At 31.2% G+C, this 19,607-nt stretch overlaps 1 protein-coding gene across 1 annotated transcript; it reads left to right on the top strand.

Moving 5' to 3' along the window:
* Nucleotides 1-2,299: 2,299 nt before the first annotated feature.
* On the top strand, nt 2,300-3,151 carry LOC107849692 (nuclear transcription factor Y subunit B-3). Its single transcript, XM_016694249.2, has one exon. It carries the CDS (start codon nt 2,483-2,485, stop codon nt 3,044-3,046), a length of 564 nt encoding a protein of 187 aa, XP_016549735.1. The 5' UTR covers nt 2,300-2,482; the 3' UTR covers nt 3,047-3,151.
* The last annotated feature ends 16,456 nt before the right edge of the window (nt 3,152-19,607 follow it).

Here is a 19,607-nt window from a genome sequence, read left to right on the forward strand (position 1 = left end):
AATTGCTTGAATATAATGAATAAAAACATCAGAAGAAGGAAAACTTAAAGGCAAACAACCCACAGCTATCATTTTTGCTATTTATTTCCGGCCCCTCAATTTATTATACTTCTTCATTACCCGACCGGTTGATAGGTCCATTCTAGTTATGTTGGCCCACCAACATCCGTACCACCTTTTGCAATATTTAACTCTTTTGCATGATTATCACTTATATGCCTCATTAATGTACCCGTACCCCCTTGCCTGCCTCCTTTTTTATGCTTATATATTTGTTGACAAATATTGCATTGCACCTCAGTATTTGATATACGTGTAAGATATTGCCATGCAATACTAGTTGTTTTACGAGCTTTTGGGGTAGAGGGAGGATGGGGAGGGCGATTAACCGATTCAGACCTAACGTTAGCATGTTCTACTGTGGGTGTCTCATCAATATTTTCATCATCTTCATCTAAATCAACCACATCTACTTCATTTTCTTCTTCTATACCGTAATTTTTCTAAGCTTCTGCATAATTCATATCGTGAGCACCTACACCTATTTCTTCTTCAAAAGGTTGACTAAGCGGTACCGAAGACGGAGGCACACAAATATATTTACTACTTGAAGTACCTCGACCGCTAGTAATTTACTTTTTACTACCACTACCACTTCCGGGATAATTTTTTTATATACTTTTAGTGGCAAGGTTTCTTAATTTATCCATAATATAAATTAAACTAAAAAAATTCAAAATACACAAATATAATAAAATTGAATATTCAACAATTAATACACTAATTAAAAATTAAAAGTAAGAGATGAAACGACAATACTAAATTTTGGAAGTATCCGAAGGTTGCAACTTTAGAAACTTCCACTCGTACTTTGTAATTGCAAAATTAAAAAATTAAAGTGAGCACTTTAGGAAATATATAGAATATTTGAGAATTAAGAATTGAGATTTGAGAGAATGAAAAATTGTGTGGAAAATGATTTGAAAGTGTAGGGTATTTATAGAATTTTTTTTGGATTTTAAAAAATATTTTAAATGATTGTTTTTTTTTAATTAAAGTGGCCATATAGCCGTTTTTGGGCTCCCAACGTTCATATAGCCGTTGGGCCCAATGACTAGAATGGCCCAACGGACCATTTTTGCAAAATCTATTTTTTTTTTTTAAATAATTATCCGGGCCGAGCTGGTTAACCGGCGGACCTGAACTGATTTTAGTCTAGATCGGGTTAACCGAGCCCCAAAAAAAATTAACCCAGTCCGAGACCCGATACCCTATAGCCCGTGGACTAGCCGGAACGGGCTGAATTTGTTTAGTGGGTTGGATCGGGCTGGGTTGACCTGACCCGTTTCACAGGTTTAATTCAAACAAAAGGTCGCATTATAATTAAAGCATATCATCAATAATCTCCACAAACGGGCACCAAGCCGCCCCACACACTAATTTTATAGTGGAGTTCGTGCCAAAGGTTTCCATGTCCAAAACAAGAAGAAAAAGCTCATAACACCAAAAATCGTTTTTAAAATGTATTAAATTATTAAATTGTGGAGATTCTCTCTATTATACGTTTGTCTATTTCGTCTTTTTCATTAACATAATAACATCTAGAGATAAATTACAATAATAATATATTCAACGTAATTTTATAAGTCGAGTATGAGGAAAGTTGAATGTATATATGTCTCATTCAATGCTTTTCTGTAATTGAGACATTATTTTCGATAAATCCTCAATTTAAAAGAAAAGATATCAAAACATAAATAAAAAAATATATATTATATATAACAAGATATAAGACAAATAAAGCAACAGACAATAACACACATTGAATAATTAGAAACTAAACAACTACCAAATGCCCTACTAATAAGGATTAGTAGGAGGAGAAGAGATAAAACTAGTCCCCAGCTTGTCCTACCTAAATTTATATCATCTTATTCCCTTATTGCACAAGTTATTTCTTTTTGTTTTCATTTAGGTAAGCGATGAGTCAAAAAGTAATTAAATTCGATACTTATTCTAACCTTTTTCCTTTATCTAAATACTTATAGTAGTAACCAATGTATATAAGATATGTATTTTTCAATTACTTATAATTAAGTAATATATGTAGTCATTTAAATTTTTAATAGTTAAGATTATCTATTAATGCAAGTAAATATATGCATCAATGTACCTATATATATTCATGATATGGCTAATTATAATTGGCATAAAGTAAAACTAGTGAAAGATAAAGTCCACAACCTCCTAGTCAATCCATCCTTTGAAAGATCAACTCATAATTTTATATAGATATCCTTTTCCTGTCCCCATCTAACCGTCTGTCCACTCTTTTCTCTATTGTTTCTTTTCCCTTCTATTGTCAGCTTAAAAACCCTCTCTCCCCCCTTCTCTCCCAATATTCCAAAATCAAAAGCTACACTTCATCCCTCCCAAAAAAAAACAATTTTCTTTCTTCTTCATCATCACCATTGTTATTATCATGACCGGTAAAAGAAGTCAAAATAGCCCGGTTGGAAGTCCGTTATCGGGAAACACGTCCGATAACTCATCTAAAGAACTAGACAAGTTCCTCCCTATAGCCAATGTTAGTAGAATAATGAAAAAATCCCTCCCAGCCAACGCGAAAATCTCCAAAGAAGCCAAAGAGACCGTTCAAGAATGTGTCTCTGAGTTCATTAGCTTCATCACGGGCGAAGCATCGGATAAATGTCAGAGAGAGAAGAGGAAGACTATCAATGGAGATGATCTTTTATGGGCCATGACAACATTAGGGTTTGAAAATTATGTTTTACCCTTAAAAAGTTATCTCAATAAGTATAGAGAGAGTGAAGGTGAAAAAAGTATCATGGCTAGAAATGATCAAGAAACTTCCCGTGAACCAATGACTAGTACTGGTACTAGTTATAATAATGTTACAAAATTCTCATTAGCAAGGCCTGAATTTATTCAGAGGTTTAATGAGAATTTTTCATCACAAAATTATGGAGATAATTATGGTGAGAATTTGACATCTAAAGCTAGTCTTCATGGGGTTGAATGGTAGACTTTTTTTTTTTTTTTTGTGGAAATTATTGTTAAAAGGTTATGTCCTTCTTTCTTAATTAACATATTGCATACTCTCTTTCTATGTTATCTTTATCTTTTACAATTGACATAATTTATTACTCCCTCCGTCTCATAATAAATAAATTATTGAATTTTAACATACAAATTAATTAAAAGACAATAAAGACATAAATTTTAATACAATTTTCTATTTTTACCTTCTAAAAAGCAAAAGTTGACCTTTAATATCTTTTTGAAAATTAATTGATTGTCAAATTATAAAGGTAACTTTAAAAAAAAATGTATGATTCACTTGAAACATCAATAAATATCCCAACAATTCATTTATTCTGAAACGGAGGGAGTATTTCTTTTGGTAATATGTGGTAACTATTATAGTTGAACTACAGGTTTGCTGATTGTGTATCTTTCTGATGTAATGAATGAGCTGATTCATCAATGTCAAGTTATTATTAATATCTAGTCATATAGTTGTTGGGATTAATTAATTAAGAATCAAATCCTAACCTCAATTTTGTGAAAAGGTTTTTAAGTATTGAAAGCTAAGTGTATTGTTTTTTATAACATCAGATTAATTAAGTTGACTATAGCAACCGATAATTCTACACAGAAAACTTGTATATAAATAGATTAATCACCGACTATTACCGGTTAAATTGAATTGAAGGTGAAAAAGATTTTTACACACTGTATATAACAAGAAGTATATTGCTTCCCTCTCTATTCTTCGTTATCAATTCAATGAAATTAATTAGAGAAATGACTAGTTGTGTCTCTAGACAGTAATTAATTAGCTAGACAAGAAAATTGAACAAAAGGTGTCATTTAAGTTTGCTTTTAAGTATCAATGACCTTTGACCAAGCCTAAGGGTCAAAGATACTTGAAGACTCAATAAATATTTTTAAAACTTCTTAATCTTTTTAAAAATACAAATCAACCACAACTATATTTTTAATAAAATCACTTTTTCAAAATCAAAACTCCCTGTCTCTCCTCTCAAAGGTCTCAACTCTCTCTCTCTCTCAAACTTCTCCTAACAGTTGCTGCAAACGATAATACAAATCAACCACAACTATATTTTTAATAAAATTAGTTTTTTAAAATGAAAACTCCCATGTCTCTCCTCTCAAAGGTCTCGACTCTTTCTCTCTCACAAACTTCTCCCAATAATTGCTGCAAAAGATAATACAATAGATCGACGTGACTTTCAATCTCCGACAACTTTCAACCTCTGGGAACAACGGCTTAGACTTTCAACTGTCAATTTCTTCCACAAAAGATCGATGCGACAACATTCTGTGACGACTTTCAACCTTCGATGACAACAATTTTGAGTTCTTCATCGTTCCTTTTCGACTTTCACAGGTAAATAATTACGGTTTCTTAGTTATGAAGAAAAATAGGAACTTAAGTTAACTTTTCTAGTATGGGTTAACAATTTCAATACTCGTTGCTTAAAAACGAAATGGAGACTCAGAAAGCCCTAATTTGTGGTATTTCTTCTCTTAATATGGTGATTGATGTAAATATGTTATCTAGTGAAATATAATTTTTTATTGTTATTGTAGTTCTTGTTCTCGAATATTGTTGTAAAAATAGTGTAACTTGAATTTTAATTTTTTTCGGAGACATGTGTTGCGACCAAATCTAACAACTGTTAGTGTTTGTTGTGTTTCTTAGAGTTTTTTTTATTATTTGTGTTTGTTGGTGTTGTTGAGTGTGTGTTGGTGTTGTTGGTAGTGTTGTAAATGTTTCTGTTGGTAAATATTCTGGTGTTAGAGTTGAATGTTGATGTTGTTGGTTTTGTCTGTGTTGTTATATTTGTAAATGTTGGTAAATGTTGATATTGTTGGTGTTGATGTATTGATGTAAATGTTGGTGTAGTTGTCGGTGTGTGTTAGTGTTGATATATGTTTATGTAGATGTATTTATGTGATAAAAATGTTGTTACTATTGATAAATCTTGCTATTAATTTTTTTTCAATAGATGACCCATCTGTTGCAATAGATGGTTCATCTATTGAAAAAAATATAATAATTATTCAATAGGTGAATTATCTGTTGCAACAGATGAGTCATCTGTTGGATGAAATCATAACAATTATTCCAATAAATGACTGTCAAGACTATTTTAATTTCTTCCGATAGAGGGTAATCTATTGCAACAGATGGTCATCTATTGGATAAAATCATAACAATTATTCCAATAAATGACTGTCAAGACTATTTTAATTTCTTCCAATAGAGGTTAATCTGTTGCAACAGATGGTCATCTGTTAGAAGAAATAAAAAAAGCACTAGGTATATACATCAAATTTAATCCAATAGATTATTCATTCGTTGCAACAGATGAGTGATTTGTTGAAAGAAATACAAACAATTTCAATATTATTTTATTTATTCCAACAGATTACCCATTTATTGCAATAGATTACCCATCTATTAAAAGAAATAAAAAAAGTATTGAAACTGATTTTATCTGTTCCAACAGATCACACATCTATTGCAATAGATGGGTAATCTATTGAAAGAGATAAAATAGTTTCAATACTATTTGATTTTTTCCAATAGATGAAATCTGCTGGAAGAAATCAAAACAGTCTTGAAACTATTTTTACAAGACTATTTTTATTTCTTCCAACAGATCACTCATCTGTTGCAACAAATGAATCATCTGTTAGAACTATTATTTTACTATGTTGTACTTGTTAGATTTACTGTTAATATTTTTTTAATGATGAATAAATCAATTATAATCTTTTTTATTTTCCTCTTATTTGTGATAAAATACTCTCAAAAGAAAAAAAAGTGAATCAACTTCAAGGAAAAAAAGAAGTGAAGTAGCTAGGCTACATTCACCCCAATATGAGCTTATTATACAAGTAATATCTCAATCAGAAGCAGAAAAAAATGAACACGAGGAAGAGAAAATCTTCACAAGAGATATTGATCCTAATGACCTTCCACTGAAGAGTTTGTCAAAACCTTTAGTATTGATAGTTTTCCTGTGAGAATGTAATGTGATGGTGACACACCAAAAGAAAAGTCAAGTGATAGTGATGTCTTGGTGTCCCTTGGTGGTCCAAGTTTCAAAAATAAAAATTTAATAGAAGAGTTGAAAGGTAAGATATTTCAAAGAAGAACAAACAATTGTTGTGGATGGTTTGGTTTGTACATAATATTTCTTGAGCGAGAGAAATTAACAACAACATACCACTTGATTTAATAAAGCTTCAAGGATCTTGATGCATTTAATAACTATCTTAGGGTCATGAAAGCTTTGAAATGACTTTCAAATATTTATTGACTCCATTAACACCAAATACAGTCAACTTATATGGATTTTCATAGGTTTTCATGATAAATATTTTATTTTTATTTATTTTTATTAAATAATGCTTTTGATTTATTGGCATAATTTTTATAGGCTTGGGTATTTGAAGACATTCCTTATCTGAGACAACAAGTGAACTACTAAGAAAAAGTTTGATGTCCAAGAATCTCAAGATGATTGTTGGTCAAAAATGATAAAAAAATATTCTTGATCTTTTCAACCCCCTCCTGAGGAAGTAGTAAGTCTAATTTTAATTAAAATTTTATTTTAATTAATAATTTATTTTAATAATTTAATCATCATTCTAATATATGCATTAATTTATTTTAGATTGTGCATCCATGGCTTATCCTAATTAATTGAGTTTGAACACACCATTTTTTGTTACTTTACGATCTGTACAAACTTTATCAGACCCTAAGGTAACTGATAGAATAAAACAGAAATTTATTGGAGCAACAACCATAAAAAAAAAGCAGTTGGAGAGGGTGGCTTATTCTTGATGATGATGTTGTTGATGGTTCTACTGGTGGTATTGGAGGTGATGATAGTGCTGCTGTTGGGATTAGTGGTGTTGATTAGTTGGTTGATGCTCCTCTTGTAGTTTTTGAAATGAGAAATGATCATAATTATGATCATAGTGATTTTATTAATTTTGGTAGTAGGTATACTCCTTTAAGTTGACATACTACAGATTTGAGAGTTGTTGCCCCTTCTAGCTTATGTTCTGCATGCAAATGTCAAGAGTACAAGAAAAAATACGGTGATGTGATTAATGCTCTTAATGCATTAACTGCTGTTGTAAAGGAATTGACATCTAAAAGAGGTGTCATTCAATCAAAGTAGATTTCAGATCCATTCACTCCATTAGAGGTTAAGAGAAGGAAAAATAATTTTCAAGGTATTATCAAATCTCAAACAAAGAAAAATTGTAACTCCTCTTTCTTGCACTATTGAACAATGTACAAGGACCACAGGAGAACAACCTAAGATGAAAAAGGCGAATATTTATCATTTCTTGCAACATATTACATATCTATTGCAACAGATGGGTCATCTGTTGCAACAGATTACCCATCTGTTGCATAACTTTATGTATCTATTTCTATTTTATTTTGTATCTTTGTGATAACCATTAACAATTTTGGATTTTCAGGTGGATGTCATAGTACATGCTACTGCTAAACAACATACTATCATAGTTGATAATCCATCACTGCTTTCAAAAAGGAAGAAAAATGAATCTGTGTTTGGTTCATCTTCTAAAATAATGAGGATGAAAGTTCGAATCTTTGTCAAAATTATTCAAACGGGTTCAACATCTCGAACTAGGCTCCAATACTGTTGATCAATATTTTTTACAGTGGATTACAGATAGGTTGTTAAAGTATCATGCCAATAGGTAACATAAATCATTTTTAAAAATTTTGATTCATACACTTCTTTCTATACAAATATGATACTAACACATATAAATCATGCAGAAAACAAAAGGACGACCTACAAATTAAAAAAATTATTCTATTTGATGTGGTCGACTTTACTATTGCACATCCCAAAATGAAGAATTGGTTCTTTTTGATGTCACAACCCAAAACTTGCTGGAATTATGAGGTTTAATTACTATTCCATTTTTGTTTAATTGTATCTGTTTAATAATTCTATTATTACTTAATTATAATGTTTGATAATATGTGCAACACATCGATGTCATATTTTTCTACCTCCTAAAGAAGGCCAAGTTACAAACATAACAACAATATAGATATACGAAAACCAACTATTTGTTCAAAGTATATATCGATAAGACCTATAAAAAGTCTTATCCACAACACAGGGCTGAAATTCCGTCATATGCAGGTGGATTACCAACAACATATGGAAGTTGCTCAAAACAATGAATATTTAAGCATCATCATCAAAGGTTTTAGCATTCCAGCTGCCCTACCTTGGTATTTGATCGATGAAGTGTACATTCTAATTAATTGTGATGGTAATTTTTATTGGGTATTGGCTGTCGTTGTTCTATAAAAGAGGCGCATACGAGTTTATGACTTAATATTGGCAATAAGACATAGACGTATTGAGCCTTCGTTTGAGATACAAAAGCTGGATATAAAATCGACTACTTACCTTCATATAATTGGCTTTTTGGACCAAAAAATTTTGTACTGATTGGTCGACGACTAAGCATACCGGGATAAAATGGGTGATAGCAATTTTCTACAAGGTAATCCATTTGATATAGAATATGTTAAAGAAATTTCTCAATAATTCAGTGGCATCTTGTAAGTATCATGATTTATTTTCATAAATTTCATAACTTTTATGTTAATTATATATGTCTTATCTAATTTTTACAAATGCAGGAATTGCAGTATTTTTGTTGCCGCTTACGTCGAGTATTTGAGCAATGGATTACAAGTACCAAAGATGTCGAATTACTCCGTAATATATATGCTACACTTTTGTGGAATTATGAAATTGTGAAGCCTCGAAAAGGGTACGTAAGAGATATTGAAGATTCACCATGACCAAAGTTGAATTTCATACCACCGGATGAAGCAAAACTGATCAATATTGAGTAGATCTTTGTCGTTTGATTTTGTCAAAGTAACTTTAGGAAGTTGACTTTAAAACTTGTAAATATTTATCATCGCTTGAATTATTTAATGTAATTTGTGATGGATCAGATTTATTTTCGGTTATGAATTTTGTTTTAATTGATGACCAATTATTTTGTCATGAATTCTATTTTATTTTTAGATTTAAAAAATATTAGATTATTGCTAATAATGAATTACTAAATTAAAATATTACAACAAATGAATTATCTGTTGTAATAGATAACTCATGTGTTGAAAATAATCAAACAAATATAGACATATGTTGCAACAGATGACTAACCTGTTGCAACAGATGACTCATCTGTTGAAAATTATCAAACAGATATAGATATCTGTTGTAATAGATGACACATTTGTTTGAAATTATTAAACAAATATAGACATCTGTTGCAATAAAACCTATTGCAATCGATGGCACATTTGTTGGAAATTATAAAAAAGTATAAACATCTATGGCAACAGACGACTAACCTGTTGTAATAGACGACTAACCTGTTGCAACAAATGACACATTGTTTAAAATTATCAAATAGATATATAAATCAGTTGCAACAGATGACTAACTTGTTGTAATAGATGACACATTTGTTGGAAATAATTAAAAAGATATAGATATATGTTGTAACAGATGAATAACCTATTACAAGAGATGACTCATCTGTTGGAAATAATAAAATATATAAAGACATTTATTGCAACAGATACACTATCTATTGTAAAAAATATTTCATCTATTAGAAATTATCCAACAAATATAGACATCTGTTGTAATTGACGACTAGCCTGTTGCATCAGATGACTGATCTATTAGAAATAATTAAACAGATAAAGACATTTATTGGAAATTATCAAAGAGATATAGACATATGTTGCAATAAGTTATACACTTAGTTTATCATTAATTACTATGTAATTCATTAAAGTTGCAATTGAACTTATTAATTTAAAGCTAATTATAGTTAAATAAATTTATTTATTACTAATAATGATTTAATATGAATCATTTCAAACCAAATTAGTCAATTGATCAATCTATTCAGGACGAACACACTTAGTTGATCATGTAATTACTATGTAATTCATTAAAATTGCAATTGAACTTATTAGTCGAAAGTTAATTATAGTTAATTATATTTATTTATTACTAATAATGATTTAATATGAATCATTTAACTTCAAATTAGTCAATTGATCACTCTACTTAGGACGAATACACTTAGTTGATCATGTAATTACTATGTAATTCATTAAAACTGCAATTGAAATTATTAATCAAAAGCTAATTATAGTGAAATTAATTTATTTATTACTAATAATGATTTAATATGAATCATTTGACATCAAATTAGTTAATTTAGCACTTTATTCAGGATGAATACACTTAGTTGAACATGTAATTACTATGTAATTCATTAAAATTGCAATTAAAATTATTAATCGAAAGCAAATTATAGTTAAATTAATTTATTTATTACTAATAATGATTTATTATGAATTATTTCACTTCAAATTAGTCAATTTATCACTCTATCCAAGACGAATACACTTAGTTGATCATGTAATTACAATGTAATTCATTAAAATTACAATTAAACTTATTAATCGTAAGCTAATTATAGTTGAATCAATTTATTTATTACTAATAATGGTTTAATATGAATCATTTCACACCTAGACAAAATGGGGGTCGCATCTTTCAAAATCAGACCAATAAAGGCAACATAGATTGAGTTTGAACCATGAATGGAAAAGTCTAGTTACTTATCTCATTAATTCACCCTTGTGAATACAAAGTTAATAAAGCCTGACATGTAAGACTCTTAATTTAGTACAAGAATGATTCCTACAAAGTTGTATCCTGATTTTGAAGTTTCAATAAAATGTTGCATTTAGATTAAAAACAAAACATTTTACAACAATTTAGTCAATTGATCACTCTATTCAGGACGAATACACTTAGTTGATCATGCAATTCATTAAAATTGCAACTGAACTTATTAATCGAAAGCTAATTATAGCTAAATAAATTTATTTATTTTTAACAATAATTTAATATGAACCATTTCATATCAAATTAGTCAATTAATCACTCTATTTAGGACGAATACACTTAGTTGGTCATGTAATTACTATGTAATTCATTAAAATTTCAATTGAACTTATTAACCAAAAAATTAATTATAGTTAAATTAATTTATTTATTATTAATAATAGTTTAATATGAATTATTTCATATCAGATTTGTCAATAGATCAAATTCAGGATGAATACACTTAGTTGATTGTTAATTACTATGTAATTCATTAAAGTTGCAATTGAACTTACTAATCAAAAGCTAATTATAGTTAAATAAGTTTGTTTATTACTAATAATGGCTTAATATAAATCATTTCACATCAAATTAGTCAATTGATCACTCTATTCAGGATGAATACACTTATTGATCATGTAATTACTATGTAATTCATTAATACAATTGAACTTATTAATCGAAAGCTAATTATTGTTAAATCAATTTATTTATTACTAATAATGGTTTAATATGAAACATTTCAAATCAAATTAGTCAAACAAATATGTATATATTTTACAACAGATGGGTCTGTTTATAATAATCAAATAGATATAAACGTTTATTGTAACAGATGACTAATCTGCTGGAATAAATCAAAATAAGTCTTGCTAGTTGTTTGGTTTCTTCCAATAGATAACTAACCTATTAAAACAGATAAGTCATCCGTTGGAAAAAGTCTAAACAGGTCTTCAAAAGGTTTAATTTCTTTGAATAAATGTCTCATCTGTTGCAATAGATGGGTCATCTATTGCAATAGATGGGTCATCTATTGGAAGAGATCAAAATAGGTCATCAAGAGATTTTATTTCTTCTAACAGATGATCCACCTGTTGCAACAAATGAGTCACCTATTATAGCAGATGGATCATCTATTGGAAGAGATTTTTTGAAGCAGTTTTTAGTCCAGAAGGACTTTTGCAACAAAATTAATTAAAAAAAGATAAAAAAAAAAGAACCAGGCCCAAAAATCGAAGCCGATCCAATCCTAGGGAACTTAAATATTTGAGGAGAACTTAAATGTTTCCAAGCAGCTTTAAAGTTGCTGTCCCTTTGTCTTTCTGTTTGCTGAGTACTCTCACTCTTCATCTTGAGATCCCCTTTCTCTTTCTCTTTCTGTCTTTTTCTTCTTGACCATTTCACCTGAGCTTGTGTTGAGAGATGTTCCAATGGTGGCTGAGCTTTGAGACTATCCTATACCTTCTTTGGGTTGGCTACTATGTTGTTCCAACAGATGACTCATCTGTTGTATTAAATGACTAACTTATTGGAAGAAATCAGAAAAGGTTTTGTTAGTTGTTTGATTTATTCCAAAAATGATTTGAAGATATCAAAATAGGTCTTCATATCATGACCCAAAATTTAAGGGTCATGGTGGCACTTGTAACGACTTACCTCGACAAGTAAGCGTATCACCCAACTGATACACAAAGGGGAAAAGATTGAAATACCCCCAAGGTAAGGCTTCTAGAACGAAACCGAACCATATAAATATAATAAATGCAGAAAGAATACAATCAATAATACAGTTTTAACTCCCCAAACCTAATGTCGACAACATAAGAATGTACCTGGTACAACTCAAATCCAAATGAAATACATAAGAAAATCCATTAGATACAACTCTATCTCTGAAAACTAGTAAAGACATAGTCTAATGATAGAGAAAGATAGTAGAAGATATTCGGACGCCTGAAAATCATCCACTACCTTGAAAGCTCCAACAATCACCCAAGTCAAGCAACGTGAGGCACACCCAAACCTAAATCTGCACTAGAAGGGTACAATAGGAGTGAGTATAATCTACTTGTACTCATTTGGTATCAAAGGTCGATCGAGCAAAGTAGAAAATAAGGCATACAAAATACACACTAAAAGCATGTCACTAGTAATCCGAAAATGTCCCACAACGGAAACCCACACCATTAGCACTAATAGTTCTAATATATCACATATATTGTACCAAACACCAGAAAAGATCACCAGTATACAATGTACCACATACAAGTAGTACAAGGAAGGACAATATACATACAAGATCATTAAAGGCAAGAATAAGAAGATAAAATAATTAAATAAGTAATAAGCCAAAATAGAAGTACAATCACATCACAAACATAATGAAATAAACAAAATAAGAATGATGATAATGGTGATAATGATGATAATGCACGAGGTTGTCACACAACCTCTGAGACTGTTGCACAGTCTCCTTATACACCTATGGAGCTAAACCTTCCTGACGTGGGATCCATGGGAGTTTTTTCAACCTGTATACAATCCATATATCATATGTCCTCCCTGGCACATCCCTCGGAGAGGATTTTATAAGATGATACAATATCTCCTTCGCGACACATCCCTCGGGGAGGGGTTTAAAAAGGTATTGCCAAAGTTTCTCAGGTGTTGCCCCTGTGGTACCAATGTTTCATAATTGAGTATGATATGAGGATATAATGCTCACAACCAATCACAATGATTATTTCCACAACTAACCACAATGATATATTTCCATAACCACGTGAGCCAATATCTATTCATTATTTTCAAATATCTATGAATATCCACATGTTTCATATACCAATAAAGTATGAATATAATGCAATACACACATGGTACCACAACATGCTTTTCCATCAACAAGCTATAATTTATTCACATGTATATAAGGTTATCAACGTTATAAAATACCCCACACGATTACACATATCACATAATCTCTCAAAACTAAGAATTATATAAAAGATAGGGTCCCACAGGGGAACAACACATTAAGATAGCCAATTTCATGATTAGTTCCCATCTTCTTTACATGCTTTTTGTGTACAAATTAACTACCCAGTCAAGTCTGAAAGAGTTAGGCCTTAAGCTACCTTGAATGCCGAAATTAGTCTGCTACACTTTGATCCCAAGGGATTACACCTTACGAACGGACCCAAAATCAATTAAAACATCAAAATATAAAATCTAAGTGTCAAAAAGAAGCTAACGACACTCATATTGCCTATTTTTGGTTCGAGGTCAAAATAGACCCCGAAATAAATTTTCAAAAAAAAAAGGGAAAAATCATAAGTTTATTTTAGAAACGTGATCTTCATACTTTTAGGAACCTACAGCTGAAAACCCAAGTCAAATTAGAGTTAAAAATGAGGTCCAAATCAAAGAAAAATTATTTTGAAATCTTACCGGGAAAAAATCTTTGAAATTCGTCGTAAAATCAAGATTTGAAGTTGTTTCGAAGATAAAATTGAGGATAAACTAGTAATTATATAATTAAGAACATTATTCAAGTGAAAAGGAGTGAAATTGAGGTTTAAATTGGTGAAATACAATTTTAGGCCTTCGGGGAAAAAACCCCCACTTTTCATTTTGAAATTCGAATTAAAACAAGAATCAAATGACAAAGATGGAAGAAATTAGTTTAAATGAGTGTAATGGAGCTTACCCAAGCTTAGAAGTGAAGAAAATAGCTCAAAACCACGAAACTCTAAGCTCCAAGTCTAAAAAATAGTGAAAAAGGATGGGACATGGGATTCATACCCAGCATCTGTGATCATGGACCACGGGTTACGATCACAGTACTGTGACTGGAAGACCTATTGCGATCGTGGAAGGGCTATTGCAATTGTGATACCTCATTTGATGACCCTATCGCGGCTCAAGGCTGGCAATAGTGGGTGTACCATATATGTTGCATCAGCTAAGGATTTGGATTCCATCCAAGTCCCCACATTCCCCTTGGGATTCATCTAGAATCCCATAAATGTAAGCAAACTATGCAACCCTATCAAATTTGATGCTCCAAACTCAATGGTAATATTAGATTTTCCAAAAGGCATCGTTTTCACAAAGCTGACCCTCAAAACCCAGAATCACAATATTCTAAATCAAGGGTCGAAATGAGATTTAAGAGCCGTAAAAATATACCAAATATGTTACCACTCTAAAATCGACATTCCTGATCTATTGGCATAGTTTGTTTATCCATCCATCGTACAAATCAAAAAATAACCATTGAAGTCCATAATAAGGCTTCCAAAGGTACCAAAAACCATAATATCACACAAATGGTACCAAAATGCATTGGGAATCATGCTAATCTGTAACGTCCTGAGACTATCCACTAGTCTTCACACAGTTCTTAGGACCATAAGTTATCCTGAGCTAACTATTATACTGGCATAACTCATGAGCAACTGAATAAAATACATAAGTCTAAAAGAAATAAGAAAAATATATATCTTTTATGAGTAGGATCAAAACAAACTATATTAAAATGATTACAACTCTGATTATATAAAACAAAAATGAAATAAAATACACAACTCTACTGACTGTCTATGAAGCCCCTACTAGTATTGACTATAGGTAATCAGGACATAACCCCTAATTATCCCAAATATATACAACTGAAAGAATAAAGAAAATAAAATACTACACAAACTCTGACTGACTCGAGCCCTTGAATCAAAAGAACTCATCACCTGCTAATCGGAAGCTGCAACTGTCTGATTCTAATATGCATACTACAACTTGTACCTACATTATTAAATAATTTAGCACATAGACATATATGTGGATCAGTACTTTGATAATGTACTGAGTATGTGAGGGTGAATTCATAAGTAAAATAATAATGCACTATTTAAACAAACTGTCAAAAACTGCATGCTAAGTGTAAGTGACTAACTTTGGCTTGAGTAAATCAAACAGAAAAATCATAAATCATAAGTAATAAAGCGTAAAAGAAATTATTATGAGCCACCACACTTAGTTCTAATCAAACTGTACTCTTATTCTGTCCTTCAAATCATGCATTCTAAATGAAAAGGCTCACCTTTATCAATCTTATAACTTAAAGCTGAAAATCTGATAACTGAAGTTTTAGGTAATACAATATCTGAGTAAATTATTGTGAGTCCTTATACTTAGTTTCTAAAACTGTTATGTTATTCTTTTTTAAGACTTAGGGACATTGGGAGGTTCTTTTAACCGACATACACCATGTAATCTATCATGATGTCCAAAGTCATATTCCTCTAAGAGGAAAACTTCACGTTGGGGAGAGGTGTTAGACTCTTGACAAGGAGTCTTATCTTAAGTGATCACTATCTTAGCCCACTATGGGTACTTAATCTCAATTCTATGGTGGCACGTAGTTCTAGGGCATGAGACCTTGGAATTACACCCAACTCGGTGCTAAATACTACTCTCATTCTTTTGCTCAAAATCTTTAGGAAATCTACCTTAAAATAGCACAAGAGTTGTAATGAAAATCAATTATGCTTCTCTTTCTTTAAATCTCAAACTGTATGAACAATGTGGATTCCTTATCTTAGCTTAGGATCAAAAGATCCATCTTTCATTAAATCTTGGTAAACAATTATCAAAGAAACTTAAGATCATAGTCTTTTTGAAATCTCAAACTCATTCTTGATATGACTTAACAAATAAAACTTATGAGCATGATCTTTTTAAAATCTCAATACTTAGTCTTTAGGCTTAAAAAGTCATGCTTTAAACTCAGGACAATTCACAAAAAAAATTCATGCTCAACATCATTCTTAAAATCATTCAACAATATCAATTCATAAAAAAAAAGTTCAATTCATGATATAAATCTTCAATTCAAAGCATAAATAGGTGAGATAAGCATTCACTTCAATACTTAAATCACTTATAAATTCATTAACTCAAAATAAGATAATTTGGGTATGAACCCTAATATCAAATTCATGAAATCGTAACTTAAAAAAAGTTTTGGGCTCAAGGATGAAAGAGGATCCTTGGTCATAGCCCCACATACCTTAATAGACTTGATTTGATGTAGAGAACTTGTCTTTAAACCCTAGGATATGATCTTGAAAGCCTTCTTGAGATTCTTGGATTAGGGAACTTAATTCTTGATTTCTTTCTTGAAGAGGTTGAATTGAATTTTATGTTCTTGGAGGCTTTTCTTAAAGTTCTTGGCTTAGGAACCTTAAGTTCTTGATTGTATTGAAGAGAACGTAATGGGATCTTGAAGTTTTTGGGAGATGACCTCAAGGAGAAACCCTAATCTTGTTCTTGAGGATAAAGAGGATTAAGGGTTTTTAAAACTTGTTTATGAAGGCTATGTACGTGTTTTTGATGATTTAAGTCATGGGAGGCGAAGTAAAAGACCAAAATACTTACGAAAATAATTACAATTGCTGATATTTTTCAGTTGATGACTTGGGTTGATAAGTCATCACTTAGGTGATGGATTATCACCTCAAGTCATTTCTTTTGATCAGTTTTTAGGCCCTTTCTGGTCATGGGTGACGACTTAGCTGATAAGTCATCACATAGTTGATGGCCTATCAGCTTCGGTTGTCACTTAGGAACTTAATTTGATGGGTTTATGGTTTGGGCTGATGACTTGGATGATATGTCGTCGCATAGTTGACGGCTTATCAGCTCAGGTTGTCACTTAGTTGACAGACAGACATGCTGAAGTAAAACCAGTATAACTTTTCGCTCCAATATCGGATTAAGGTGAAACCAAATGCGTTGGAAAAAAGATTCAAAGATATTTCATTTGATATAAGGTAGGACCTCTAACTCAATATATACAAGAAGTTATGGTCCATGGAATTTGAACTAAGTTGAGATATTCACTTAAACTTAATTGATAGAAACGTTCTCAACTCATCTTTGAGTTAGGAGATATTTGTGATCTCAATTCATATCCAAAGGTATTCCCACACTATATAATTAATCATCACATTTGTATATACATAGAATAATTGGGTTCAAGTCCGTACACATAGGAACAACGATTTAAGTTTTAGCCCGGAAATGTGGGATGTTACATTATTTTCCCCTTGGAATCATTCGTCCTCAAATGATGGGTAGATACTTGTTGAAGCTTTAGAGGTATGGAATAACATGGAAAAGATATATCTTCTACAAAACAATATAACTGAGTTGAAACATTAAAACCTTTATCATGAAACTGATTTCTGAGCTAACTTGCCTTTATTTACTATAAGGGAGCTGATTCATACTAAGAGTTTAGAATTCGTTTGAAGGATTCATTATACAATCTTACATATAGAATTGTGAAGTGGTAAATTATGCAAGCACGAATCATGATACAGTGAGACTAAGATCATACACTGGTATTTCAATGTCTGAGATGGAATACTTGAAAAGTTGAGATCATGTACTAAACACTTATGAACTGAGTCATGACTAAATACCTGAATATGTAACATGATGTATGGACTGAACTAAATTCGTAATTTGCATGAATGCAAACATCTTACCTCATGGAATGGACATACTCAGGAAACGTTGGATAGTAAAACTAAATGAAAAGTTGGAAATCTATAGGATCTTATCTGTTTGATTGCTAAACAGGATTGCACCCTGTACAGACTGAATCATACTGAAAGCTTATACTCAACTGGAGTATTTTCTTCAATGCAATTTCTAATAAATTTTAATAACATTAGGGAGAAAAGTATTCTTGGGAATGATTCGAATAAGATATATGAATAAGGAGCCGTAACATGACTATTACTCTGTAACATAGAACATAGACATATAAATCATAAGCTAGGATAAAATTACTAGGCCTTAGGCAATGCAACTTCTCACTCTCAAGCTTAGCGACATTTCTCAAATACTCCCTTAGCTATACTATTCCCCTTGAATATCATACTCATTTGATTCAACATGTAATTCTCACATGGGCATTGATAAATCCATATGCTAAAGTCTAAACTGAACTAAATCCCCTCACCATGATCAAGACTAACTCAAAATCACAAGGTACAACACTCTACACCATGATACTAGTTTAAGCCATATGATTCAATCTCTTTTGTCTTTTTAGAGCTCACAGCCTAAGCATAACATGCCTACCACTTCAATGAATAACTCTGAACTCTTACTATGGATTCACTAGCGCATATTGCATTCCTCCACTTACATCCCAACATGACATTCAAACCTATCATTATAACCACATATGGACTTCAAGACAACCACCCATAAAGGCACACTTCTCATATTCTCTAAACCTCTATCAATAATAACTTTCTTGCACTGTACATTAAGAAGACATACCCAGAATTCTCAACTAACTATGATATATACCAAATATTTACTCAATATTCCCTCATCCTCTAGCCTTAGATAGAAAAGCATAAATAATCTTTCTTAATGAGGGTCATCAACTTCCTCTTATCTAAACCATTGCTTATCCATTATCATCATCACTATCTTAATATAATAAGAGGTCACTGAAGGGCTAACACAGGAGGACTTAACGCACAAAACAATACTATACATAACTTTAACACTTGGCCGAGGCCTGAGGAATAGAATGTCAAAGGCAGAGATTCATTAAAGAGATCTAGACTGAGGACATATAAGATATAGATCTGAATTCACTGATCATTAAGAGTGTTGCATGAGTACTGGAACTGAACATACAGTAAAGCATGAGTACATGAGTCATGAGCTGCATGACCTGAA

Source organism: Capsicum annuum, chromosome 12 (assembly GCF_002878395.1).
Source record: "Capsicum annuum cultivar UCD-10X-F1 chromosome 12, UCD10Xv1.1, whole genome shotgun sequence".
In the NCBI taxonomy this organism is placed as follows: Eukaryota; Viridiplantae; Streptophyta; class Magnoliopsida; order Solanales; family Solanaceae; genus Capsicum; species Capsicum annuum.

What these genes read in the sequence shown, in the direction of transcription:
- LOC107849692 (XM_016694249.2), top strand. Translation starts at nt 2,483, where the DNA reads ATGACCGGTAAAAGAAGTCAAAATAGCCCGGTTGGAAGTCCGTTATCG.